At 40.5% G+C, this 21,268-nt stretch overlaps 2 protein-coding genes across 2 annotated transcripts in view; one reads left to right on the forward strand and one right to left on the reverse strand.

Annotated features, from left to right (window-relative positions):
- The first annotated feature begins 206 nt into the window (after positions 1–206).
- On the forward strand, positions 207–1,970 carry cartl (cocaine- and amphetamine-regulated transcript-like). Its single transcript, XM_071488913.1, has 3 exons — positions 207–503; positions 976–1,053; positions 1,621–1,970. Exons 1-3 carry the CDS (start codon positions 366–368, stop codon positions 1,726–1,728), a joined length of 324 nt encoding a protein of 107 aa, XP_071345014.1. The 5' UTR covers positions 207–365; the 3' UTR covers positions 1,729–1,970.
- A 12,749-nt stretch (positions 1,971–14,719) lies between these two features.
- cdkn2aip (CDKN2A interacting protein) overlaps positions 14,720–21,268 on the reverse strand; it is a 29,143-nt gene continuing 22,594 nt past the window's right edge. The window contains exon 5 of the mRNA XM_071489621.1: positions 14,720–14,837. The gene's annotated coding sequence lies outside the window, so the exon portion shown is untranslated. The remainder of the gene's footprint in view (positions 14,838–21,268) is intronic.

Raw genomic sequence — 21,268 nt, forward strand, 5'->3', positions numbered from 1 at the left:
TAAAAGCACGTTCAGTTTACCTGAGAGGAGCCTCACCTGTCTGCAGCCGCTGAGCTGGTTCAGTGATGCTGCTCCTCATCCGGGCTTTACTGCAGGATTCATTCAGCTGCGAGCTGGGGGGGTTGTCGAGCCGCCCTCCGTCCCTTCCTGCCCCCCTGCATGTGAATCCTGCGGTGCGGGCGGGGCTCCGTGAGTCGGTATAAGAGAGGAGGAAGGCCGGTGGGTGGAGGGAGACTCTTCCGTGGACCTGCCGCGACCCTCTGCTCCTAAGTTGCTGCCTCCTGTCAGGACCTCCAGAGCCCTCTTCCTGCTCTTCCTGCTCTTCCTCCTCTTCCTCCTCTCCCCCCCCCCCCGGGACCAGCACTATGGCCAGCTCCGGGATGCTCCGCGGGCTGCTGCTCGTCGGCCTGCTGTGCGCCCTGTGCCGCGGCCAGGCGTCCCAGGAAGTCTCCGCGGAGGAGTTTGGAGTGGAGAAGCCCGAACCAGCCGCAGACAGAGACCTGGTCAGTATCTGAAGCCCCACAGATGTTAGTCTGTGGGGGGACATCGTGGGTCAAAGTGCTCGAGATGCTACAGGCTCATGTGTAAGATTTACAGGCCTGTGTGTGTTTGGACTTTAAACTAGTTTCTTAAATTTTTTCTCTATTCTCAAATGTTTTTTGTATTAGTTTTGCATCTAAGTTAATCAAACACATTTTTACTTGATTGGTCTTTTTTAGATTCATACATTTGAACCTTTTCTGAATCAGTCTTAGTTTCTCTTGATCAGTTTGTCATGATTGATAAAAGGAGCTCAGAGTTTATTCACCTTATTTTTAACATGAAGTCCACATTCAAGTCCTACTCAAAGACTTTGATTCACTTTTAGTGGAGATGCAATGCGATGATTATACGAGAATGGTTGTAGCTGAGGTTTGACGCTTTCTCTTCAGGCTTGGTGTCTTTGTTTTTGTGAATGAACTTCTCTGTGAGCAGGTGGAGGCTCTGGAGGCTCTGCTGGGCAGGATGCATAATCGGATTTCCTCCACCGAGAAAAGAGGGAGCATCCCACTGGTAACTCCACTTCATTCACTACCATGAAAACACTGGACGCAGCTTTACTTTATCCCTGGTGATTCAGTCATTTCTGAGACAGCACTCAGTCACTGCTGCTAATTAAACCAGTTAGCCAAAGATACCTGCCAGTAGTTAAAAGATAACTAGAAAATGCCAACGACAGTCTTTCATTCTGCAATTACAGACTAATCAAGATTGTTTTCCGGCTCCAATTAGCTGAGAGAGAGAAGCTAAAAAGCTGCAGAAGCCTTTCAATCCTCCTGACCCCTCTGTGGAAATAAGACAGAACCAGTCTCTTGCCCACAGGCTCAATTTGAGATAATGAACAGGATTTAATTATTTCACCGTAAAACGCTGGAGTGATTAACTTCTCTCCCTCATTCTCTTGTGTCAAATCAGTCTGAATAATCGACAGGAAATGAAAACAGTTAATCAAATTAAATAATGTAAAGGCCTGTGCAATTATTTGCTCCATGCATTTCTGTATTCTTTGGGGGAAAATTTAACTTCCAGATAAACCTTATTGACAAGAATCAATAACACCACTCCTCCTCCTCTCCTCAGTGTGGGATGGGGGACCGGTGTGCCATGAAGTTCGGGCCCCGCATCGGGAAGCTCTGTGACTGCGGGAGAGGAGCCAACTGCAACTCCTACCTGCTCAAGTGCATCTGAACCGTGGAGGCTTTAATTTCCTTTTTCGACGCAGCATCACTTCTGCAGGAGCAAACGTCCTCCAGCTGGCTGCACACAAACCCGACTCTCTGCTCATTGTCATTGTTTATATGTGTCACACGTTGCTGTTGTTTTGGCAGTTGCTGCCTGAGGATAAGCATGAATTTTTTATCACTGACTGTCCTGATGTTCTAATGTAGCATGTGAATGATTCATGTTCAATAAACAGATTTGTCAACACATCTTTTTTGGTATTGTATTAACTCAATGTTTACTCATAGTTACATAAGAGTTCTTGGTCCATGTTGTTGTGGGATGATACAAATTTTAAAGGTCCCACTTTGTATAAAGGCAGATGTCCATGTGTTTGTGATTATAAAGCAGGTCTAGGTTCTATATTAATACTGTGAAAGTATCAAAGCCTCAGTCCACAGAGAAATGCACACAGCCTGTATTCAGAAACTGAGCCTTGAAACCAGCCGTCAGAACTTTGTGATGTCACAACAAAGCAGTCATCACTCTCAGCCATGCCCCAAGCCCCGCCAACCTGGACCCACCATCCAACTTTGCTGAATTTGGTTTCTCAGAGGGTTTACCTGAAATCTGTTATATTTAATTCCATCACTCAGAAAACAGTCAGCCAATCAGAAGAGACATTCAGATCCTCTCCTCTGATTGGCTGACTGACCTGTTGTTACTAGAGCTCCAGAGAGAAGCCTGAGAGAGGAGATGTAAAACTATACTGAGATGGTTTTTGGTTCTTAAAACCACAGATATATCTTCTGATGGTTCAACACTTCAAATAAAACACCAGATAAGTGTAAAACATGGGACCTTTAACTTTATCACCTGTGTGTAAATAAATCCATGTATCAACACTTGTTAACTGGAATTTTACTGTACCTTTTGCATGGGGGTTGTGGGTGGTGGGACCCTCTCTAAATAACAAGGGGATCAAATATTGGCTTTCTCTAACTTGGCTGAATGAGCGTTCTTAGGAGGCAGAAATACACATCAAATATCAAAATGATCTTAGAACAGGAGCTGACTTCAAATCAGTTTGTCCTTGAGTTTTTAAAAACACAGTTTTCACTTTAGAAATTAGACATTTAAGCTTTGACTTCAGGAATCTTCACATTAGCTGTTATGGAAAGGTTGTTTGGCAGCGCTATGCTAATCGGAGCTTTTCAGATCGTCCTCCTGCACACGTCTGTCAAGCCGCAATAATGGTTTTTGTTCTTCAAACAAAGTCAGCTGTGTGGTTTCAGATGAGTGTGAGGCCGCTGAAGAGCAGCAACAGCTGTCATGTACACAATAACTTCATTTCCTGTGAACCGCTTCTGTTTTGTTCTTTTGTGTTTTATGAGGACACAAACAATCCATCAGGATTTAGAGTCAGAGTTTCTACAGTGGGATTAAAACCAGCCGGGAAAGTATTACCACATCCTGCATTTTCACTGATATGGAAGAAGTCCAGCCCTGACATACATGGTTTACCTCACATCAGTGTACGGAGCATTTAAGGTCACATGAATGTTTTCATGGTCTCGTTTCATAAATGCAGAGGATTATTATTCTAAGAACAAAATCCCACATTTCACTCATCTCATTTTAACGCTTTTTACTTTGCAATAACATTTATTCTAAGATCTTTGAAAAATAATCACCAAAGTGTGGCTCAGGACTTAGAGCAGGTCAATGCATCCGTTTACCATTTGGAGTTGTGTTTTTGTCCACCTGATGAATCTATTCCCTCTCTTTTATCTCTGTTTTTGTTCTCCACCAGCTCCTGAGGGAAACATCAGAGTCTTTAGCTGCTAAAAGCTCCGCTGTGGTGACCAGCTGCTCTCTGACGGTGCCTGTTTCTGTTTGGTGCTGGGCAGGAAACAGCTTCCCATAGCAGCTGGACACAAGTTTGCTGAGAGAGGTAAGAACCAAAACAATGAGCTGAAAGAGGCTAAAATGTTGCACAGAGCTGCAGAGACGGTCACAGTTCTCTGTGGCTTCACATCACACATTTGATCATCAACAATATGAAAAATATTGATTTTATTTCAGAATTGTTTGGTGTCATAGTCCAATAAGTTTTTAAATATAAGAAGTCAGAAATTAAAGCAACTGGCAGTAACTTTTATTTGATTTCTTTTCAAATCCACATGATGAAGTCAGTCCTGAGACCAGAAACCGGCCGTGGCACCAAACTGATGCCATAGCAGGTGTTTTAATTTTGACTGTGTCCTCACTGCGTTGGGGCGGAGCCGAGCGAAACATGCTTAGTATGAATTAACCTTTCAAAAGGCGAAACACACAACCGAACAAAGCACCGACACCAGCGTGAAAGCTCAACATTTCTGGAGGTGCATTCAAAGCCACAGTGCTGCACGACTTCAGCAAACTGAGCTTGAATTGTGTTTGTAACTCTTTTAGAAACTGACCTTTCTTAAAGTTTTCCTCCTGCTTCTTTCAGAGTCCGTGCTCCCCACTGCTGCACACATTCATCCACAGCTTGTAATAAATGTGGTTCATTCACAGTGCAAACTGTGACAGATTAAAGCAAAGCATTCAGCTGAGATAAAAGCCACACTTATACCAAATAATAATAATAATAAAATAATTTTTAAAAATGCTGAAACACGGAGCAGATCCGGCTCGCAGACACATGTGGCCTGCAGCCAGCAGATATGTGCTTTTCATTTGTCCCGGGAGTCTTAATCCGCAGAACCATAAAAGACTGAAGAGCTCATTTAAAGGTCCTTCGGCTACTTTAGTCTCTGGGGGAGAGATAGGAGACAAACAGCAGTGTGATGTTTCCCTCGCTCAATGCCTGAAGCAATTTAGGCTCTAATAAAAACTCAGTCAATAGACTGAATGAAAAGTGTCTTCATTGTTGAATTCTGCTTTTTGTTGCAGAAGAGACGGCAGTGTGCTGAAGTGATCAAATTTCATGCACTGATGAACGTATCCTGTATATATGACACTTTCCTGGTAATACCTAGAATACATTAAGGCAATGAATATGAAATACATTGTGATGTTTGTACTTTAATATTTACTTTAATTTGCAGGTTCAAGAACTTGTTGCATTTTAATATATGGAGAAAATTCTATAATTTAACTGGTATACAATATATTTTTAAAACTTATATAACAGACAATGTATATACAATCAATCACTCAATCAATCAAACCTTATTTATATAGCATGTTCAAAGTGCTTCACAGATAACTGATGAGCTAAAAAGAAAAAGGACAAATGAAACAGGAAAACTGACAATGAGATACAATCAAATAGATTTAAAAAGCTAAATTAACATTAGCAAACAGAAAACATAAAATTCATAATTAAATATATAAAATACAATAAAATACAATGTACAACATAGATACAATAAAATAAATGAATAAAATAAAGTGACTAATAACTAAAAACTATATAATATATAAACACTATTTCATGATTTAATGAAATATATTATGCCCACTTAATCAATGACCTTCAGCGTTTGTAAATTTTATTACAATTTTCATTTTTATTTAAGTGAATGTAAAAGTGACAATTACACAATTATAATAGTAATAAATGCTAAAACATTGTGTATCAGTAACACAAGTAGAGAACAGTCGGGAAACTGACTCAGTAACACAACTGTTACACAACGTCTGTGTGAAGTTTGCTGACATTAGTCACCAGCTGCAGGTTATACCAGACTGTATCAGCACAAGTTTATTGAAATGATAAATGTTGCATTTGATAGCTTTTCGTTTGTAAGAGGAAGAATGTGTTTTTTCTTCCCTCCACTTTCACTGTAATGTAGGAAGTGAGAATCGATTTTAAACTTTCATTTTGGAACAAATTTTTTACACATCAGTGTCCATGCACTTACAGTATATTATCCTTTTTTTCTTCATCTCTGCTTCTGCAATTTTCCAACACAATTGGGAGCTCAGCTGCATTGATTTTGCTGCTGTTGTCCTTTAGAAACCCAGTGAAAACTCCATCTATTCTAATGTAGTTCTGCCCAAAGCCCTTCCAGTGGACTCTCTCCTGTTAATTTTCTTTTGACTTGACGTGGACACCGCGGCTCACCTGAGCTCGCTCTGTATCGGTGCCGGGCGGCTGGAAGTCACAATGAGCTCCTGTGTTTGTACCAACAGCTGTGACACAGAGTAGACCAGGCTCTGTTCAGGCAGCTGAGACAGGAGGCTGTTGTTTCCAGTCTTCACCAGCTAATGTGATCTGGCTGCAGGGATAGTGTGCGTAATGTGCTTCAAATTATTCCTGCCATGTGTAATTAGGTGATATTAAACTACAATGAGTATGAATCATTATTGTATGTTCTGTTAGAATCCATAGTATGTGTTTATCACTTTTGAATTTAAAGGGCTGTTTCTCTTTAATGATTGCAGTCATTATTTCGGTCCTGCTCCAGCTGCTTTCTGATATTTTACCCTCCAACGTCAGAACAGGATTAAAATCTGAATTTGAGTCAATCAGAAGAATTTTTTTCCGATCACTTTTGAGGTTGGTATTGATTTCCTTTGTCACTCTCTCCAAACAGACAGCTCATTCTGTTGTTTCCCGTGGGATGAAGAGATGTATGGAGCAATTACTGGGTTCCTGCGTTTATAACCTGTTTAATGTGAGGATCAACGGAGACAGACAGAGAGAGAGAGAGTCATTCAGTGGCCGCCCAGAGGTGATGTTTGGATGGTCAGCTGTTAACCTTTAACCCTTTGATGAAACGGAGCTGTATGACTGATGCTCCCTGCTGTTGCCCTCAGGTCTGACTTCACCACCCAGAAACTCTCTGGTACAATAAGTTTAGCAGGGTTTGCTTTTGGCTCATGTGTCTCAGTGTGTTGATGTTTGACATACAGCAATGTCTCATGATCCAACACCGAAGCGAACTAACTGGCTGACAAACTAACTCAATTTTCACCTGTGACTGAAACATCTGCCTGAAGCTGAAATGTAAAACGTGATTATGGTGTTTTACAGCAGAGACGTTCCTTGTAGGATCCTATATAATGTCCAGTGTGTGGAATCATTTAATTACACTGAGACTAAATTACCATTCAGTGTGATAAGCTTCTCCTTTTGTTAATGTTGTGATGGGATTAGCACTGCACCAGTGGTTAAACACACCAAACTAATTATTTAGCTCAACACATTTCTATCACAACACTGATGGAGACATTAAACCATTAGATTTGCCCCCAGTGAGAGCGGCTGGTCAATACTATGGACTTTGTTTCAAGGGGTAAATGGTAGAGTTAATGTATGAGGCAGGTGGTAATGAATGTTTACATGTGATGCATAGACAACACTAATGACATTATCCTCTTTTATGGCTTTTACTGACACACACTGGATCATGAAGGACACCTCATACCAGAATCAAGCTGCATCAGAGTGTTTGTCTCGATAAATCTGACTGATACTGACCTTTCAGTGAAGATTCAGTGAAGATTTAAGGTTTTAAGGTTTGATAATGCACCAAATAATTCAATAAACTTAGCTTAAGTGCAGAATGTCATGTTGATATGAGGGTGTATGTATGACGTCATGTGATGTTTCCAGTGTGTAGTTTGTAATAATAGCAGTCCAGCAATAGAGCTATAAATACTATACAAAAATCATTGTATCATTAAAAGCACATTTAGTTTCATTGACTGAGACCTTATACTTCAATGTTTGACTGCGGTTGGATTATAGCATCTTTTTGAAGCATATTCTGACATATAATGTCACCTATAAAATAAATTAAATATATGCTTAATTTATAGGTGCAGAGTAAGTTTAAAAAAGATGTGTAAGAACAGACTTTATTTTTTAAAACACTTAAGAACAAAGATGTTAGAAAATTGAAACTTAACACTATTATTAATTACTATAAATCAAATATCAAATTAAATAGAGAATTTATTTATAGATGACAAAAGGAATTACCTGGAACAAAGCAATAAAGAGACAATTCTAGTAAAATTAAGCTTAAAAATAAGTTGTAAGTTGTTCCTCTGAACTTTAACATTTTTAAACATTTTCTGTCGTCTGATTTTCATTGAGAGAAAACTGATATAGCATAAAATATCAGTCACTTCACTGTGTCAGTTAAATCTAAGAATGAGGTGAACTCTCATGTCACAGGTCTATGAAACACTGAACCGTAAAAACGTAAAATTTCTACAACTATAATTCATATTAATGCTCCAGACATTCTGTAAAACTGACAGCAATTCCATTCAGATTCTGTGAAAAGCTTATGAAAAGGATCAATCATGTGTGTCTCTGGGCAAAACATGTAATTGGCTTCTGTATTTTCAATATGACTGGTTGGAGTATTGAGCTAACACAGTGGCGTAAATGGAAATCCATTAGACTCAGATGTAATTCAAATATAACTCAGGGCATCTAACTTTCATTTTCATATGTAGATGTTACCGTATTGTTTGTGTGTGTTTATGGATGGACGCACACAACAACAGAGCCGTGAAGAAGAAGAATAAAGAATCAATTACTCCCAAGTGCACTGCTCAGACTGCAAATATATTTCATCAGGATGCTGAAAACCTGCAGGAGGGAAAACACACCAGCGTCACGGTATGAGCCTGATTCTACAGTAACTGAAGGGCTGTCTGGACCATCTGCAGAGGGATCAGGAGGTTGACACTCAATCTTTGAATCTTTGAAAGACCGTACTTCCACTCAATCACAGGCAGCATCCGGTCGTGCTGATATTTTTGGCTGCATCATGCTGAAGATTTGAGATCGCCTCCAAATCCACCACGACAACACTCATTATTACTATTGTTACCACTGTTATTTCTTATTATTGTTGATAACACTATTACCTTCAGTATATATGGCTGTTCTTGGTCTCTCTCTCTCTCTTTTCCCTCTTTCTCCTCTTAAACCCAACCGGTCCAGACAGACCCCTCCCCCACCCTGAGCCCGGTTCTGTTGGAGGTTTCTTCCTGTTAAAGGCAGTTTTTCCTCCCTCCTGTCGCCAAGTGCTGCTCTTTGTGGGAACTGTTGGGTTTTTCTCTATAAAATGCCTTGAGATGATCTATATTATGATTTGGTGCTATAAAAATAAAATTGAATTGAATTGAAAATTTAATCTCATTTGAACTATTTTCTAAAGGAAATCACACAAACAATTGAAAATTAGATTTTCCAAATATAATTTGTCAACAAATTCCATTCACCTCCACTTTATTGGAAACTTTATTTTATTAAATGTTTTATTCTCCTAAATCAAATGTCAGTATAGCAGCTTTTGAAACTTGACTGTCACAGATTATTCTTCATCTTGCCACTTATGGAAATTGACATTACAGGGTGCATTGAACCCAATGGTAAAATGAGAACCAGGCTTATGGTTCAAAAGTTCGATGCCTGAGTGCACCTCCAACTTCGACCTGGTGGTGGCGCTAGAGCGCTTGAGGCACAGACATGAAAATTGGTAAAAAGCATCATTATCAGCCAAATTTCAAAACTTTTTCCCACACAGTTCTAGGGGCTGCCATAGACTCCCATGGCTGAAGAAGAAGAAGAAGAAGAAGAAGAAGAAGAAAAGGTAGAAACTGGGTAATATATAAATCAGTCAGATCCACACTGCAGGAGGGGGGTCAGATCTGCCTCACTGACAGTATCAGAAAAAGAATCTGTGTCCTGCACACACTCACTCAGGTGTTTTCACTTATTATGTCTTATTAGCTCCGGTTGAAGTTCAGCAGAGTCTGGAAATAAACCAAACTCCATGTTTATGTCCAATCGATGTCTAATGAGATTCACATGCTCATGGCTGGTGTAGAAAACAAACCAGAACAACTGAGATTATATGAGGAACATGAAGAGTTTTTGTGCTAAATCTGCAAAAGTAATGGGTGAAGCCTTCTTGTTGAGTCAGAGTGCACAGTGAACGGAGATAATACCAACCAGGAATCTGGTCAGAGAACTGGATTTTAATGGGAAATGCTTTTATGCTTTAGAGAGTTGAGTACAAACCCTCGTGTCTACAGACGGCCAGCAGCTGATGAGAAGAGATTAGATTAGTTCAGCATAAAGACGGGAAACACAGGGAAACAGCTAACCCGGCTCTGTGCGAAGGCAAAAAAAAAAAGTGCCTATTAATGTTAAATGTTATTATGTGAGAGCAGCTTCTGTGCTTTTGACCCCTGCTGCCTGCTGACGGTTTGGATTTCTCACTTCCTGTAGAGCTAACTTTGTGTTGTCTGGGTAAATTAAAGCCAAAAGATCAAAGAAAGAACGAGTGTGACATACAAATGTACCTCTACACAGAACATTTTACAGGTTTCCAGAGGGTTTCTTTATTTCTATGTACTGAAAATAGTCATATAAGCTGACACTGTGGCAGTAACTTGTCTACACACCCTCCTGCAGGCGCGTCCTCTATTGTTTGTGAATGGGAAACCTGTCTGTGAGGCGACAGGGCTGAAGGAGCACGTTTTCTAAAGCTAACTGGTGCAACAGTAGTAGGGAGTGAGGGAGGTGCCAATCAAACACTATATGTGCACACACGGTCTAATCAGGCACAACAAGGGAAAACACCTGTGTGGGAGCATTGAGACTGTTGAGTCTTTAGAGAATATCCTCTTACAACCTGGAAAAACCCGACCCTTTTCAAGGCAACTGTCCATGCCCCTGGAACAGTCAGCGCGTGGCATGAAATGCTTTTTATTTCACTCATGCACTTAATTTTTTCTGTGTATTTTGAAACCAAAGATCTGAGGGTTGTAAGCAGGTCTGCTGACAGGAAAACTCCAGGGCACACTTACTGAAGCACGACTCTGTCAGGAGCTTCCTGTATACATTCATCCTTAACAGACTTTCTTTCTCTGTGAAACCCCTTGGTTGCAAAATAGTTTTACTTTGGAGAAAATGTAACATATCAGATTGATAAATTGCCTTTATTCCTCTTAACATATGTTCCTATCTTCATTCCTCTCTGGTTAATTATTCCTCCACGAAGACCTGACTCCTCCTTGGTGTATTTATCAGCCTCAAATCAATGGTTAATCTGGAACAGCTGTGATGAACATTTGATGCAGACACCATTACTGTTATCGCTCTGTTTTATTAGAAATAAGGTTTTCCTGTTCCACTCCTGTTGAGGCCAGATGAGCTCAGCTGCCTACATTCACCAAATTAAATGGAAATAGAATATAACTGTGTTGATTGTGCTATATGTGCTGCAGATATTGGATTTTTTTGTGGACTGACTCCATGCTGTGCCTCTGTGGTTTCTACCAGAAGATGGAGCCGTTTCTTTACAAACACTCACTGATCCCTGTGCTGGCCCCGGGCCGTGTGGCGGCTCCGTCCTGCTGGTTTTCCCCCTGTAATCATGTAATCAGTGGTTGACTGTCACTGTGTCCCACTGGAGCACTAGATGAGGGTAAAACAGGACAGAAAAACCAGCAGGATTCTGGGCAACAAGTGTCAGGAACCATCATGTACCAGAGGGTTTAGCACTTGAGTCAAACACTTCAGCAGGCGATTTCACTAATTAGTTCCTCCTCTCTGTGAAATCAGATGATGCAGTGTTGAAATAAAACCTGCAGCTTCTCAGCAGTTAGTGCCACACAGGTTTTCTTCCACATCACTCTTTGAAGTCTGATTGTGGTAATTTGCCTCTTGTGAAGCCATAAGAGTGCATGGAGACCTGTCTGTCAGTCCTAGATATATAACATCAGCTTCTCACATAATGTGTGTGTTTAAAATTGAATGAGAAAATCAGTGTAGAGTAAATAACTTCACCATATTATAAGGTGATGCTGCCTGTTTTACCATTTCTGCTGATATCACCTACTTTAGGAAGAAGACAACAACTTTAGCAGCTTTTCTGGAGGTTTTGATCGTGCATGTAGTTGGTCCAGTTTCATGGAGCTGTGGAGCTGCAGATGTCTGAGCACTTCAAGGATGTTTCTTTTCTGTTAAAAGATCAGAAAGAAATAGAAGTTTGAACATTTTTGTCTGTGAGGAAGCTTCTGTATCATATTAATACAAATACCAGTAAATTAAAACAATTGACACACAGTTCCAGCTCATCTGTGGCTGACAGTGTAAACCAACTATTATATTACATTTCAGAAAAAAGAGGATTGCGTCTTTTTCTTTTACCTCACTCAGATGAACATTATAGATCCTTGTGTTTGCTTTTCCAGTCAGCATCTACTTTCTAATTAACTTATTTTTTCTTTTAGAAACAAAATGAGTACACACTGCACTGGATTCTGTGACACACCAATTGCAGACTGTAATATTCTGTACCCTTTAATATCTGGATTTTAACAATTACTGAGAATGTGAAGAAAGATGTTTGATTTTTCTGAGATTGAACATTTCTGCATGTTTGCACTGATTAAATATAACTAAATACTGATTTACTGTTTCTGATGATATTAACCAGTTGAGGAAGAAGCAAACAGTTTGGAATTGAGAAGATAATCTTATCATATGGAACTGCAGATGTTCAGATTTTACTTTAAGAACTTTTAATCCATTTAAAAAAAAACAAAACAAAAAAAACAGGAAATGAGCAATAAATTGATAATATGTCGGTTTATGATGCGGCTGTTTACTTAGTCTACTTAGTGAACTTGTAGAAAAACAAGTTCTCACAACGTGCTGTGTAATTTGGATTGTCAAAAGAAATGCCAAAGTGAAGCCTGTCTCTAAGGTCATAGGAAGCACTGGTAAATGTGACAAAAGCTGTCGTATAAAAAGTGAAGCAAAGCGACAAATCTATTTCCAAACCCGGGAAAATGGCAGAACTTTTATCTTTTTAAAATAGTCACAACCTTGACATTTTATAAAAGCATTTCTCACATGAAGAGCGGTGTTGATCAGGACTTCCTGTTGTCTGAATAACTAAATGTCCTTTTCAGTAGGAGCTCATGTCGGAGAATTGAAATGTTAACTGTTATGTTTTGCAGTACAGTGTGTTATGTAGCTGCTTCTCTTCTCGTGAAGCTCTCCTGTTGCTCCAGGAGAAACAGTCTGGTATGAATGATGCTTTATCAGTGAACAACAGGAGATTAAAGCTGGTCACTACTGACCTTTGGGCCTGAAGCAATTTCCCTAACTGAGACATCACTCAAAGTGTGGCTGTCAAACAGAGAGACGTTACGTTGATTCACCAGCAAAGAGAGAAAACCTCAGTGACTAATGTGAGTCATTAAAACAACTCTAATAACAGCTGCTCTCCAGGATTAATTATTTAGAAAGTCTCATTTGGAAGCTTGTTGAACGGAAGCTTTTTTTTTGTTCTTTTTGCAAGAGCTGTCAGTGTAAAAGACAAGAGAAAAACAAATGTCACAACTAATGTTGAATGACTTATGTAAAGAATGTGAGAGCGTGAAGCCTCTTACTGTACTATCAGACGTGTAGAGGTTGGTAAGTCAGACGGTCACGGTTTTTATCGTGAATTATTTGACACTGAATCATTAGATTTAGTAAAATATACATCTGCAGAGACTTACAGCTGCACAGCTTTAAGCCAGCTAATATTCATACATCCGACAAAAGTATGTTGACACCCAAAAAAGTGAAAATGACTGATACAATCAAACATTTGTTTACATTCAAGTGTCAAAACCCTCTGGTGGTGGATGAACAGGTCAACCAATCCCCTGACAGTCAACAGTGGTTTCCCTCAGCTGTGATCACAACAGATCCCCAACTTTACCCAAATGATCAGAGTCAATGTAGCGTCCAGTCTGCACTGCAGAAGTAGAGCTGTTAAACTGGTCAGTGAACAGTAAACAGCTGTTAATGCTAATGTTGGCTATGTAGCAATAAGTTGCAAAAAAAATTGCAAATAGCTCCTTTTAAGTGATTTAAAGATTAAAGATTAAGTAATATAATACACTTTATACTGAAAGGAGCCATTCTGCATCATAAGTACTTTTGGTACTTTGGTGCTTTTGTAGGTTAAATGATTCAATCTTGGCACCTAGAACTGGATCAGTGTATCTGGGATAACTGTGGTGCATCCATCCCTACATCTGAAGACTTTTATCCTCCTGACCTCCAAACCTGCTGCCCCACCTCGCCCCTCCCTGAGGTAACATGATGGTGAATCCATGTGAGCAGTTTTCCGTCAGCGATGAAAACCTCTCAGGATCATCAAAAGCGGAAACACCTGTCAGAGAGCCATTCGGGAGGAAGAACAAGCTAAAAGCTTGAGTAGAAAAGTGAACTTCTTGGTAAGTCTGTATAAGAGTTTCCATTATCAGGATTCGGAAGTGAGCGTCAGCACATTTTTACATGTTTCTTCAGCTGATATTACAGTTTGAAACGGGGCATTTTTGTCAGATGAAAAAAAGTGTTTCACCTCAGTTGAAATATAACTTATGCTCAGGGGAGTCTTTGCCATTTCTCCTCAGTTAACAACTACAGAAAAAAAAGCTGACTGCAAGATTCTGTAAAGGTACATTTAACATTTTGGTAATTATCCTCGACATGGAAACATCAGCTGCTCATCATTCTGGACTCAAAGGATAAGGTAAACATGTGGTTTGTCTTCTAAAAAATCCCTGTTTCCAACCACCGGGAAGTTTCTGTAGGAGATGCTGTTTCTGTTTTTTAGTTAAGATGTCTCTTTATTGATCCCACAGAGGAAATTCAGAGTGAGACAGCAGCACAAATAAAGTAAGATCTGACACAGAATCTGAGATAAATATGATAAAATAGAAATACTATGTACAACACCAATATACAGTGCAATGTAGGCCGTTCTTCACATGTGCAATATAGCAATAAATTGCCCCAATTCTATTGTAGTAAATATACAATATGTGCATGGCAGTGCATGGCAGTTATGAGTTATGAGTATCCTCCACCAAATGTCGCAAGGTGGAGAAAAAGATATAAGATTCACACTCAGGACGTCTTAAACAGACAGAACCAGTGGAGCACCAGGCCGCTCTCTCTTTTTCTGTCGGAGGAATAAACTGGATTCACCTTCAATACCATATCAGTGCTTGCTATGCCAGGATGGGTGTGATCTGCTGCACCCGTGACCACACCCAGCAGTGATGTTGAAGCGTCCTCACACACCCTCCAGTCCACTTCTACGTCACTGCAGCAAGGTGAGACATGAAACCAGCGGAAGTCAGCAAACAAAAGAACAAACCGAACAATGAAAGTGAATGACACATGAAAGCATCTCCTGATCTGACGCCCCATCAGCAGGACAACATCTGTGCCTTCTGAACCTGTCGCAAACAATAAGACTGTTTTCTGATGGTTGAGGTCTGGGTAGGTTTGGACTTATGCACAAAAACTAGTTGTTCAAGGTTAGAGAACGACTCAGTTATCAAAGTGTCTGTTGATACAGCTGTTTCCTGTTTTTTTGTCCCATCAATCCACCTGATGACAAAAGCTCTTTGCCAATTGGACACGTCTGGACAATCTTAGAGTTTCATCGGCTGTTAGTTTGCTCTTCAAAAGAGTCGTGTCAGACTGCTGTTCACATAAACACATAAACACAACATGTTTGGTTTGAATCTCAGATTCCTGCTGTACCTGGTCCTTTTCATATCTGTTTATTTGAGACGGTCTAATTAAGTCAAAACAATGTCAAGGCTGTCTCCGTCCTGTCTGACCTGATCAAACAGTCATAAAAAACTGTGAAATGAGCTCTGTGAATCTGAAATTCAAATTACGAGTTGCGATGCTATGAAAAGATTATATGGCACAAATAGGATGCCACATTTTCATCCGTTTCATGTGTAAATGTTAACATTAACATTCAGGAAGGTGGAAGTGGAAAAATGTTAGAGTACCAGCTCTGCCTCTCCTCCCTTGTGTTTCCTGTTCCAGATCATCACCTACATGGTACAACACTTCGGCCAAGTCCCAGCAGCTTTACCTGAGTCATTTCATGTTGTCTTCTGAACCCAGTAAGCGGCTGTTTGCCTGAGCCTCAGGTTCACCTCTGTCTGCTGTCTTGTTTTCCTGCCTCACCCAGCTCAAGACCCTGGACACAGTCCGCCCAGTCCACCCTGCTCCGCTGCCCGTCCTGCTCTCCAGCAGCCCACTACCCAAACCTTCTTCACCATAAAACCTGTAATAAAGCTCTGTGTCCGAGTTCTACTTTTGAGTCTGAAAATTTTATTGATTCAAAACAAAAATGTTGGTTAAAAAATGAAAATGAATGTGTTACATGCACCGAAAATAGTTTTTGGTAAAGGAAAGACAAAGACGGGATTTTATAAATAAATATGATAAATAAACTTATAATTTGGGAACATTTGTTTTCCTTTAAAATCTTCTGATAAATTTCAAACCAGAAAACAAAATAACTAATTTCGGTGTCAGTCAGTTTCTAATGTTGCTGCCTTTCTCCGGATAAAAAACAAAATGTGTTAAAACCGTGTGAAGGGACGGAGCTGCCTCATTACGCCTCCACTGATTGCCTCCATTGATTCAGCTCTGATGTTAGGCTGCATATTAGTCTTTTTGTCTTTTATCATTTAAGCATTTTTCTACCACAGCGACTTCTCTTCAACACAACGCCACCAGAGGAAATTTCAGGGTGAGTCACACAACAGGTACACCAGGTGTAACAAACTACTTCCTGTTTGTGGCTGACGAAGCGTCTTTCATGCATCTTCAGACGTCAACTCGCTCTCCAACATTTTGTGAGACCAGATGCAGAGAGGTGTCTGTGCTGGATCCTCACAAACTGTTGGTTTGATGCTTCTTTGTTCTGACGACTCATCCCTCAGAAGAACTCATGTGTCTTCAGGTGTCAACAACTTTGCACCTTCGTCCCCAGTGTAATCGACTTTTCAGACCCCCTCACTGACTTTTCAATCGAGCAACTTTTTTTGAACAAACCTGAGCGACTTTCCGTAGAAGAGTCGTCAGTATCGACCTGTAAGATCAGGCTTTCCCTCCTCAGACTCACCTCCCTGTACTGACCTCAGAGCAGCTGATGTGAATGGACTTCTAACTTCCTCTTTGAGACGTCGTTTTACAGGTAGGTTTAGCAGAAATCACAGCACAGTCTTTGTCTTTAACTGATGTCTTGGTGATTCTGTCAGACGACGCTGTGGTTATAAAATCAGGATTTTAGCAGCAGCTTGGAAGTGACTGCTGGTTAACATGTTGTCTGAATTGGCCTCGTTTCAGTCACTGTTTCCAACCTGTTCTGTTGTCTGACACAGAAACAGAAAAATCATGTAAATTAGCTTTATTATGAATTTGGCTGTATTAATATATATGTGAGCACAGAGAGGAGGAGAAGCAAACAGATAAAGGTCTGAAACCGATGTGGTGCAGCCATATATTAGGTTTTGACCTTGTCTTAAAAAGAAATAAAAAGAATAAACTTATTCTTGCAGTCAGAGGTGTCGTCCTCCAAACCAGACCCCACACCCTTTGTACATGATGTCCCCAAAAAAATAAAATACAGTCTGTTTCCTATTATTGCTCTCTGTCAAAACCTTTTTATTCCTGTGTCTCAGGGACACTTGGTGTAATTTCTCAGTACGTGGTCCAGTCCTGCAAATCATGGGGTCTGGGAGTATTTTCTTCAGTATTTCTCATATAACGTAGCAATATTTGGATCAAAACATGTAAAGTGAAACTACTAATTACTACCTCATTACTACTGTTTTTCAGTCAGTCAACTTCCCCTAAATTTCAGATCCTTTCTAGAAACATTCACTGCTTTTTACTTTATGACTTGTTAAAGGTGCATTAATTGATCCTTAATTGTAGTTTTTGAGCTAAAAACACTACATTTGATCTATTATCACCTTGTGAAGTATTTGCCAGCTGACACATCCAGCAGACTTAGAGCATGGAGGTTGAAAATGACAAAACACTGAACTCTTCTGTTGCAATATTAAAAATGTGTTCACACTCGTGTTAATCTTTACACTTCTGTGTTAAACATCATAAAAATGAAGCCCGGTGAAGATTTTCAGTCTGGACCACATTTTGCAGCCTGTTTGGATCTTTTCTTCCATGTGACCTCCCTCGTCACTTCGAGTTGCCACGTTATGGCGGTGAAAAGCCTGGAATAGTTCAGACATTATTGATTTTTTTTTCTCCCCCATCCTGAGGGGCAAGCAATGACTCTCTATCTGCCTCTGACAATGACAGAAACTTCAGATTGGAATTGATTTAAGGCCCAGTGGAGCCCAGGTGCATTTAAGACATTTCAAAGATTTAATGATTCATCTGTTTGTTACATAACATGCAAATAATTGGGAATATTGTTTTACAATCAGGTGGACACTGATCCTGAGTCATCTTCAGCACTTGATGTTTGCAAACACTTTGACACCATGTGGTAGATTTTCCACTAAAAAATGTTATATTAATATGAACCTGCACTAGATTGATGATTATTTTCATTATCAATTAATGATAAATTTGTGGGTTATTTTTCTGTTTGATAGTTTAGTATATAAAATGATCCAAGGTGATTTAAAACAGATAAAAACAGTAAAATCTCACAGTGAGTTGAATAATGCAACAACACCAACCATACTGATGTCTTAGTGGTTCCAACCTTAATCTTATGGCCCACCTGAAAATCTAAAAAATGTTGGCAGTCCACATCCGACCCACTTGTTGAGTCAGCGTCTGTCTCTCGACTCTCTTTAATTCCTCCTGTTTTTCCTCCAAATTTTTTTGCAGATAGCAAACAAGTGCACGATGTGGTCCAGCCGACGACAACATAAAAGTTCTTTCATCATCATTTTTTTCTCACAGTCATAGACCTTAATACAAGAAAAATAAAACTTACTTAAATACTTTTTGCATGTCATTATTCTACTCTCTGTCTTGTTTCCTGTCACTCTTCTCTGTCCTATAAATAAAGGCAACATGCCCCCCCCCCCCCAAAAAAAAAAAAAAATATTATTTATATTTTTGTAAATACATCTTTTTACCAAAATTGTTCTGTTTTGCCAATAATTTGTTGGCCCACTTGCAAATCCTTCGCGGCCCACCAGTGGGCCCTGGTCCACAGGTTGAGAACCACTGATCTAATATACACACAGAAACCTTCTAATGCCAGTGGGCTCTGTTAAAGAAACGTGTGTGTGTTTTTTCCTGTACACATGCAGGAGCACACACTGGATGTGCGTGTTCCTGCACGTGTCTTTGCCTATGTGAAACACACACACACACACACACACACACACACACACACACACACACACACACACACACACACGCACACAAACGCACACACACAGCAGAGATGAGGTAAATTCTTATCATTGCTGCAAAAACTGTCACTGGACTGTTTCGCTACACTGCAATTACAGAACAGAGAACAGTGTGCATTATTTAAGGACAAATGTGAGCCGTGTAGGCAGACAGAAGCAGAAAGGTCCCAAACTCACAACCCTTAATTACCTCACAGTGACGCACAAGAGCGCCTCTGAAGGATGCTGGGCTGACAGAGTGAACTTGTCCAAGTATATGTTATTTACCGATCCAGTGAACTCGGAGCTGCGCCTTTGTCCTCAGGGTTCAAAAGGAAAGGGCGGAGCAAGGTACTTTTCCTCATGAATAGTTTATTATTCAGCACAATGTCATTATTTCTCCTCTTTGATATTTTTTCTATTAAATATTCTTTTCTTTCAGCTCATGGAAGTTGAAATATTAATCCCGGTGGCGGAGGATCAAAGCTCATCCTCTGACATGCTTGAAGTATTCTGCAACATGACAGACAGTTTAAAACGGACTTCAAACATCCTGTGTCTTCAGTGCACCGGGCAGCCTTTAAGGGGCTTAGCATTACACTTTAATGGTGGGAACTGACAGGTTTTTGCATTAATCATCCCCACCACCCACACAGATTTGAAACAGATGCTTTTCCCCCCACGTGTTAATGATGCAGATTGTGTAAAGAGGGTGTATGAAAGGAAAATATATGTACATCTGACAGATCAAGTGAGGGGATTCATTGTGACAGGAGGCAATCAGCAGCATGCCTGAGTGCATAAATTGTCCTGGGGGATTTTCTGCAAAGCTGGTTAAGAGCAAATAAAGAAAGAGCAGGGGAAAAAAAAAGAAGTGAGAAAATTAGTTGGAGCATGTTTTGGTGCCTAAAATTGAGATTTCATGTCAGGATGACTTGTACTTCTTGCACTAGTGTGTTAGAAGTCTGATGTGTCCTTTTAGTCGGGGCTAATTGGGCGGGTGTTGTTACTGCTCAAGGTCAGTCATACAGAAAATTGAGAAGCTGATCTTTGCAGGCTGCCTGTCAGTCAGTAAATCAGTCACATAATTATGACCGTGGTGTGAACAGAGGATCTACCTCCTGCTGGGTTAAACACACCTTGTCACACCTGGATGCACTGCTGATTGACCCACAGAGGCTTCTGTAGGACGCTCTGATTCATCTGCAATCACCATCATCCTCAGAGGCCACACAGTGTCTCTCAGACCAACACAGGATGTAATCAATACAGAAACCCTGTCATATCTGATTGCAGGGCATGTTGCTTTATACCGAATACATTGGTAGACTTTGTTTGTTAAAGCCTGGTTCAAGCTGTTTGTGTCTTGACGAACCATCCATCATTTTCTGCTGCTTATCTGGAGCTGAGTAACTGTGGCAGCAGATGAAGCAGAGGGGTCCATACGCCCCTCTCCCCAACAATGTTTTCCAGCTTCTCCTGGGGGACCCTGAGGTGTTACCAGGCCAAATGATATATACAGTTTCTCCAGTGGGCTTTGGGTCCCCCACCAGTTAGACTCTCCTTGAAAACCTCCAGTGGAAGATCCTGAGGAAGCATCTTCTTCATATGCCCGAACCACCTCAGCTGACTCCTTTCAAAGCAAAGAAGCACCACCCTACTCCGAGCTCCCTCTGGATGTTGGAGCTCCTAACCCTGTGTCTAAGGTTTAGCCCAGCCGGCTTATGGAACAAACTTATTTCAACTGCTTGTATTTACGAATGAATTCTTTTGCTCACTACCCACAGCTCATGACCATAGGTGGGGGTCCCAATCAAGATCGACCGGTGAATCAAAAGTTTTGTCTTCCAGCTCAGCTTCCTCTTCACCAGTACAATGCTCGTGTTATTGCTGATGCTGCACCGATCTGCCCGTCAATCTCACCCATGACTGATGAACCTTAATGAACCCAGGGTCAGTATTTCACTCTCTTTCTGCTGCAGTCAAAAACAACTTTAGGAGAACAGTGAGATTGAACCGAACAGTAAAGTTGTGGGTTGAAAAACCATTGTTGGTCTGTTGGTTTGTGAAGATTGGCCCACAAGTTTGGTCCACACTGACACATCTACTGGAGGGGCTGCAGTGAGTTTTGTACAGACATTCATGGTCCCCAGAGAATGAACTCCAGTGACACTGGTGATCCCCTGACTTCTCCTCCACTGCCATCAGCAGGTTGTGGTTTTGAGTGGAATTGCCATGAAATTTGATACAATCACAATCAGCTGTAATAACTTTACTGATCCCTTAACTTCTCATCTCATCCCATCATTTAATATGTCCAACACTTTGGTTTATGACTATA

This window comes from Trachinotus anak, unplaced genomic scaffold (assembly GCF_046630095.1).
Source record: "Trachinotus anak isolate AG129_WGS33_773 ecotype Australia unplaced genomic scaffold, CSIRO_AGI_Tana_v1 ptg000011l, whole genome shotgun sequence".
Lineage (NCBI taxonomy): Eukaryota > Metazoa > Chordata > Actinopteri > Carangiformes > Carangidae > Trachinotus > Trachinotus anak.

What these genes read in the sequence shown, in the direction of transcription:
- cartl (XM_071488913.1), top strand. Translation starts at nt 366, where the DNA reads ATGGCCAGCTCCGGGATGCTCCGCGGGCTGCTGCTCGTCGGCCTGCTG. An exon ending in CAGCCGCAGACAGAGACCTG is followed by an intron (nt 504 to 975) that starts GTCAGTATCTGA and finishes CTCTGTGAGCAG; the next exon opens with GTGGAGGCTCTGGAGGCTCT. An exon ending in AAAGAGGGAGCATCCCACTG is followed by an intron (nt 1,054 to 1,620) that starts GTAACTCCACTT and finishes TCCTCTCCTCAG; the next exon opens with TGTGGGATGGGGGACCGGTG.